Source organism: Merops nubicus, unplaced genomic scaffold (genome assembly GCF_000691845.1).
Source record: "Merops nubicus isolate BGI_N331 unplaced genomic scaffold, ASM69184v1 scaffold5377, whole genome shotgun sequence".
NCBI lineage: Eukaryota > Metazoa > Chordata > Aves > Coraciiformes > Meropidae > Merops > Merops nubicus.
In genome coordinates this window covers 180,774-187,875 of record NW_008618196.1, presented here as the reverse complement: position 1 = coordinate 187,875, position 7,102 = coordinate 180,774, and the positions used below count along the sequence as shown (strand labels likewise).

At 34.0% G+C, this 7,102-nt stretch overlaps 1 protein-coding gene across 1 annotated transcript in view; it reads right to left on the bottom strand.

Annotated features, from left to right (window-relative positions):
* Positions 1–1,424: 1,424 nt before the first annotated feature.
* The window catches only part of LOC103775881 (protein piccolo-like), a gene marked incomplete at both ends in the record, with an annotated part of 145,877 nt that continues 140,199 nt past the window's right edge, over positions 1,425–7,102 (bottom strand). The window contains 2 exon segments of the mRNA XM_008943354.1: positions 1,425–1,492; positions 5,035–5,176. Coding sequence (XP_008941602.1) covers positions 1,425–1,492; positions 5,035–5,176 — 210 coding nt within the window.

The window sequence follows — 7,102 nt, the reverse complement described above, 5'->3', positions numbered from 1 at the left end:
TTGTTTGGGTTTTTTTTTGGTTTTTTTTAATGATATAAACATTAAATTAAAACATTTTGTATTTGTATGTTCTGAGATTTATGACTTTATGTAAGGGGCAATTTATGATGAACAAAATGATGAAAAACTATTTGTTTACAATTATCATTCTGTATAAAACACATCATGACAAAGTAAAAATGGAAAATTCCTGATTTCCCATTTTCATCCCACAATTTCTCTTTTAAAAAACAGTTGATTTTGAAATATTTAAAAATACTACTGAACAAATTAAATTTGATAAGCAGCTGATTTTGGATATTTGTATGATGAGTACTATGTACTGAAAGATTTAGAAGAATGCATATACACAGTTGAGTATTCTTGCTTTGGAAAAGAGTTTAACATTTCTACCTTCAAATTCTAATTTGTTTTCTTCAAATCAGTGGAACATTAGGCCACTTTCACCTCAAATATCACAACAGCAATTATTTCCCCATATGTACAGATTGCAGAAACCTGAGAAATCTTGATTTTTTAAGACTGGACTTAACATGAAATTAACTTAAATAGTATATATGAATTTCATTTTATGAATTAATACCTCAAAGATGCATTGAGATGCATTTAAATAATAAAAGTATTATTTTGACAAGAAAATGAAGATCATTAAAATTAAGTTCTATATTTGAGGTCAACAGAAGCATACACTTGAAAGAATATACCTTAAATGCAAAGGGAAATGGAATTTTCCTAACATAACCTTCAATACAAAACACTCTCTCAATGTTCATGCAGTTATGCATTATTACACATGAAAGAGATACTCATATTGCTCATGAAACTTTCAAAGCCATTCTGTCAGGCTCTTTCCAGCTCCAATATCACAATGTTTCCTTCTTTGGCAGCACCACATTTATACTGAAAAAATTCACTCAGGATTTCCCAATCAGAGAAGAGTTTAACTAAGTGCAGTAGTCAAGCCTGATGTTCAGCTAATATTTTTATTCAAACTTAATGTTTTATGTAGACACCAAAATTAACAATTGCTTGGTGAAGTAAATATCCTGAAATGTTATAAAAATAGAGCCTGACAGTCATTGGATATTTTCTTCTCATTTGATGAGTATTGAGTCAGCTCCATACTTCATATTTTTTATTCCAATACTATGAAAAGCAATGAACATTATAAGACAGATATTATTCATTGCAATCTATTTAATTACTTTAAATAAACAGACACTGTTCTCATTTAAACTGAAGACTCATTACATTGGTGCTATGTGTAAAGAAAGGGCCCTTAGAGTAAATGAAAGTCAGGATCTTAATCTATAACACGAAGAGAGCATAGGCTAATCTTTCATAGCACAACAAGTAAAAGAAATAAACATATCAGTTCTATAAACATGGGAAACCACTGTAGTGTTGTTTGTGTTTCTTTTTACCTTCTGCATCGGTTAATCCTGCTCCCGATTGCTTTACTGGTTCTTGTCCATTCTGACTCATCTTCCCTCTGTTAAAATATATGGTGGTAGTTGTCAATAAGACCACAAAGAGATGACATCTAAGAAAATAATGCACCCAGGCCAGTGAGGCTTGGTTCTAAACAAAAAGACAAACATCACAGGTATTTCTAAAAACAAACAAAAAAGTGTACGTATGTCTCTCTCTCTCTCTCTAAATATGTTTAATTTCAAGAAAATAAAATGGATGATTAAGGGTTTGTTTGTTTGTTTGTTTTTTTGCTATTTGGACAGATCAATTAAGCATTTTTTTTCTCTTTTGGAGGCATCTGCAATCACATCTTGCTATGCTTGTACTTTTTTATAGAATGAGGCTATCAGTTGCTGTCTGCTACCTGCCCCCCATCAGCCTGGGGTTCTGCAACCAGTCTGTACAGCTCCTCTCCTTACTTTATCCTGTCATGATGAACAGTGAAATATGCAATAAGGAGTGACAAAAGTGATATTTGGTCTACAATACTGTTAGTTCTAAGGTAAGGCATGTTTGTGGTCATTATCTTCTTTTCATGATTGCTTTTACATCACAGTTGAGGTTTATCATAAGAAACAACTCAGTTCTGAGACTTATACTAATCTTAAAGTAAGATGAGTGCAATAAATCATATTCTGAATGTCCCTATCTTTCTCCACTGGATGTAAAAAAAAAAAAAAACAACTGGGTTACAATATAGATATCTATTTTTAGGCAATGAAAGTTAAGCAAAATACAAGCTATCTCTAGACATACTTGTCAGCTCTAAGGCATGATTGCAATCACTCTCAAAAGCATGTGTGCTGCTATGAGATGTTTGTGCTTCTATTTGTCTACCTCATTTAAGATTCTGAAATGCTGTGATAGAGAATATAAAACAACTTCAAATGCATGTGATTTCTCTGGGATTAAAGGGTTAACAGTGTTCTTTGCTACCAATGAGCCAGCTTCATGTTTTACAGCAGTAACAGATGCGAGTTCACAATGAACTGAAAAATTACTACAATATGTCAGTTTTTAAACTACTTTTAAATTCAGTTTTAACTGAAAGTGATTCATTCTTCTGAGGTAATGCTTCATAAAACATATTAAAAATATGATACAAGAATTATTTGTCCCTAGGGTTAGATTCCTTACACATTGCTTGGTTGTTTTTCACCTTTCCATTCAAAATTAATATAATTTTATGGACAATGTACTGTTATAGATCGTTACACAATACAAAGGCATAAATAATCTTGTTTTTGTCAGAGGTGATAACATGAGTAACTTTCAGGGATATTACAACTGGATAACATGAATCTTTTAAAAAATATCCCAAATACAGAGACTGCACAGGACTTATTCATCTCTGTGTAAACATATATAATGATTAATTTCCCTTGAAGTTACATCAATATTTAATATTGGCAAGTATTATAATTAGTTATATCATCACAAAAATCCCATGGTGTCATTATTTAATTATTTTCTGTTGCTTCATGACTAAATGTCCCTGTGGTTAAAAGCATTAAGACTAGAGTAAACTCGGCCTATCTATCACTTTTTCTATTGATAGATGAGAAGCTTAATGGAAACAGGGAGATTATAATCAAAAGTATTTTTATATTACACAATACTTAAAATAATTTAGCTTACTTAGTGTTTCACATCCAAATTGTGAGCTGTAGTTTTATGGATGTGCTGAATTAGTGTACAAGGTCAGAGTCTCTGAAGTCATTATCAAGCCACTGTGAATGTAAATGTTGACTAGAATTTCAGTTATACGTGTATTCAGATATATAAGAATTTTTATCCAAAAATCAAAATCAAAATAGTTATCTATTTTAAAACATTCTCCACAGGAATGATCGCAAAAGTCTCTGACGGTAAACAGTAATTTTCTCATTCATTGTCATCACATTGATATGTAAAGCCCTTGAGACTAACATGAAAAAGAAAGCATTTATTGTCTATATAAACGTCTCATGTAACTTAAAGTCTCTAATACCAGCATATAAACAATTTACTTTTAAAATGCAATAATAAAAAATAAAATTATTCTAGCTTTTAACAGCAAATAAGACTGGATATATTTTATTTAAGTAAAATTCACAGGAACGAATTACTGTAAGAGGAAAGCTGAAGCTGTGGAGATTTCTTCCTGCTTTCCAGAAGTGGTGGGGCTGATTGCAGGCTTAGACTGGTGAATCTGTCAGCCAAATACCGAGTAACTGTAGGTACTGTCACATTGCTAGACTATACACAGCAAGTGATGCTATTTGGACTCAGATTTAGCATATGTGAGTTAAAAACTTCTGTTGAGCTCCATCTTGTGTTCTTGTGCATAAAGATTTTATTCATCTTCCCTCTTCTCACTAGGAATGATGGCAAAATAGTATTTTTTTTTTTTGAGATTGTTAAATCTAGTTAAAGATTGTGGGTTTGCCATTGGGAAGTATGACTCACTGTAAACTCAAACAACAGGAGTGAAAAGTTCAGTGAAGACTAAGCAGTTTAGACCCCACAACCTGAGCTCACATTGTTCTCCTGGATTCTGAAGATGAGATTGAAATCATTAGATTTGTGTCTATTTTTCTTTTAGCTACTAATAGGCTGTAGACAAGTACTATCTGGCTTCATTTTCAGAAAATGATAAATACTTAGAAATTTCTGAGGTGTAAAGACTGAATTTATTCTTCATTCAAGCTCTTTCAGGAAGATTATATCAACCTTTTGTGACTAATAATTCATGACTTCAAGGGAAAATCAAAAACTTGTGTCCCAGAGAAAAACAATGAACAACTATTGCAGGCACTGACTGACCAATGACCACCAACTAACTTTTTGAGAACAGGAAATCTATAAGTTTTTCAGGACAGAAATACTAAGTTGACCAGGATAAGTTACTTTTTCCTACAAGGAATACAACTGATATTTCTTTTCATTATGAATGAAACGAAGGTGCATGCTGCCAAAGTAGAGGGGGAAAAATCCTGCTAAAACTTTTCTCTGTGGAGTAATTAACTTGGTAATTTGATATAAATAATTTTTATTTAAATAATTAAATCGGTCATTTTATAGGATCATTACACTGATAGTAGCTTGGTAATTGCTACAGGGACTCCATCCCCAAATTCTGCTTCCAACCAAGAACTGAGAAATTCTACTCAAATCCTTAAAACTTAGGAAAAGTTGAATCCAAATTTCAGTTGTACTAGTAACATCTCTTTCTAGAAGGAGGTCAACTGGAAAACAAACTAAGTGTTCTCAGGTCTTGATTTAAAACATAACCAAGCCCAACTCTACGCACCTACATCAAAGGCTGAGACTAGAACCTCTGCTGTGTCACAGCAATAAATTCATGAGGCTGAGGCAGAGGTTTGGCTGGTTATTAACAATTCAGTGCATAACAAAGCAGAGTAAAAGTAGGAGCTCTGAGAAACTGTCCCCAGTTAACTGCTGTTCTACTGCACTGAAGAACTGAAGTCTGCAGAGGAAACCACGTGAGAAGATGACTGGCAAGTGAAACGTCTATACATTGCTCACAGAGGATACAATATATTAAAGGAAAAGCCTTACATTCTTGGGATGGGAAATAGATTATTCTCTCCTGTGGCACTGCTGCTGCCTTCACTATCCATGCTGTATCCACTGCCAAAACTACTGGCTGATGAGCCAGTGGAGACAGAGCTTTCTGCAGGTCGATGATTAGTAGATCTTGCTGTACAGAGCAGGAACAGTAGGTTACTAAATACCTTGTAAGATATCAGTACCACCACGTTAAGAAAAAAAATGTAATTTATCAAAAACACACTGCAAAAACCACTATATTTTTTTCCCCAGTCATGTTAATAGTTCAAATCAATAGCCCAACGGAAAATAAGAGTGGGTTAGATTGGTTAATGCTGTTTGTCTGATTAAAGCTACAGAAAACCACTTATTCATCTGATACATTTCATATGGCAATCTTGCAAAAATGAAAGTCTCAGTGGGCCTTTCTCATGTCCCTCATGAAACATTCTTGGCATCTGGTGATTTTGAGGAGTGGAAGCTGAAAGGAAAAATAAGTACAACATCTGTAGTCACAGAGACTGTATGAGGACCTGCACCCCTCTTCAGACATAGCACAGCTACTGCACTATATTTCTCAACTGCTCCTGCCCATCTCAATCTCTTTTATTACAGGCCTAGAATTTTGATGTACATATTTTGATGGGAGATGCCCTAGTCTTGTCTAGAAGACCACTTGGTGTAGAAAATGTACACCACCATATGTTATTTTTACTTTAGATGCCTTTTGTGTTTTGGATATTATCGTACCACATGAACAAATCCTCTGGTATTCGGCCTTTAGCAAGTTGAGAAATATAAACAAAGAGGAACACAGTGACATTGCACATAATAAATAATACAGGAACAGTAGAGTAGCTATTCTCATGTTGAATACCATAATTGTCTGTGAGTATTAACACAGATTTGTGGATTTATTTTTTTTGTTAAATGTCCTCTACTATATCTACTATTGTCATGTTTCATCTATTCCAACTGGCTGAACATATACACTGAAGATAAAAAATACTTTTTTGTAATGTTATTTTTATGTGAAGACTTAATGAAGTTTTATGTTGTCTCGGTGAACTGTGAAACTCTAATGCAAGCTGTTAAAAGAGATTCTTCTTTAAACAAGAAATTAGTCAAATATCAAAATGGCAATTACTTCAAATAAGAGCCAGAGCCCCAACAGTGTCTTTGCCTTAAACTTGCAACCAATATTATTTATGTCTGACTGAATGAATAATATGTTTGGTGAAGACTTCTGTGTGCTGCCTGATGTGGGACCAGGGAGCTGAGTGTGCCTCCTCAAAGGTAATGCAAAACCAGATTAATAATTGAAACTGGAAGAGAGAAATGAAGCAATTCATGTGTCATCAATCCTTGGGCCAAACGGTGAGTCAAGAAATAACTCTTACTCTGCAAAATGATTCTTCACTGTTAAACAGAACTGTCACATAACTCTTTTAAAAAATAACCAACCAACAACAACAACAAACTTTTAGCTTCCTCTGTTTCAGTGTTGCCTACAGACACAAAAGGATCTGTCAGTCTAAATTATTTTCAGAGAAAAATATTCTTTGGCTGTGTTTCATGATTTATACATTGATCATAGGCTATCTCCTTGGATGTTAATACAAATTAACAAACTGTAAAATCATAGTGTTATTAACAGATACTCTCAGTATCTTCTCTGGAGAGAAAACAAGAGCACAGAATTGGGCCCTGCTCAGGCAACTGTGAGCAGTGATTGCTCGATCTCTTTCAGTTTGTGGTACTGTGAGTGAATTCTGATAACTGTGGTGACACGTCAGCAAACTGCTGTTAGAAAATGTCAGGCAAGAGGGAGATTTCAGAGAAGAGAGGGTCAAGCCCTCCTTTATAATGCATTATTGCCAGCTGCCCTGTATTCAACAACCTGAATTGGGGTTATTTCATGCCTGTCCCAAACTAATTCATAACCTCAGTTCTCATAGTATTTGTGTGACCTGTATGACTTCTAGTGTTTGGGGTTTTTTTGGCATTCTGTGGGTTTCTTTAGGTTGGGTTGGTTTTGGTTTTTTGTTTTTTGTTTTTTCTATGGCATGACAAATGC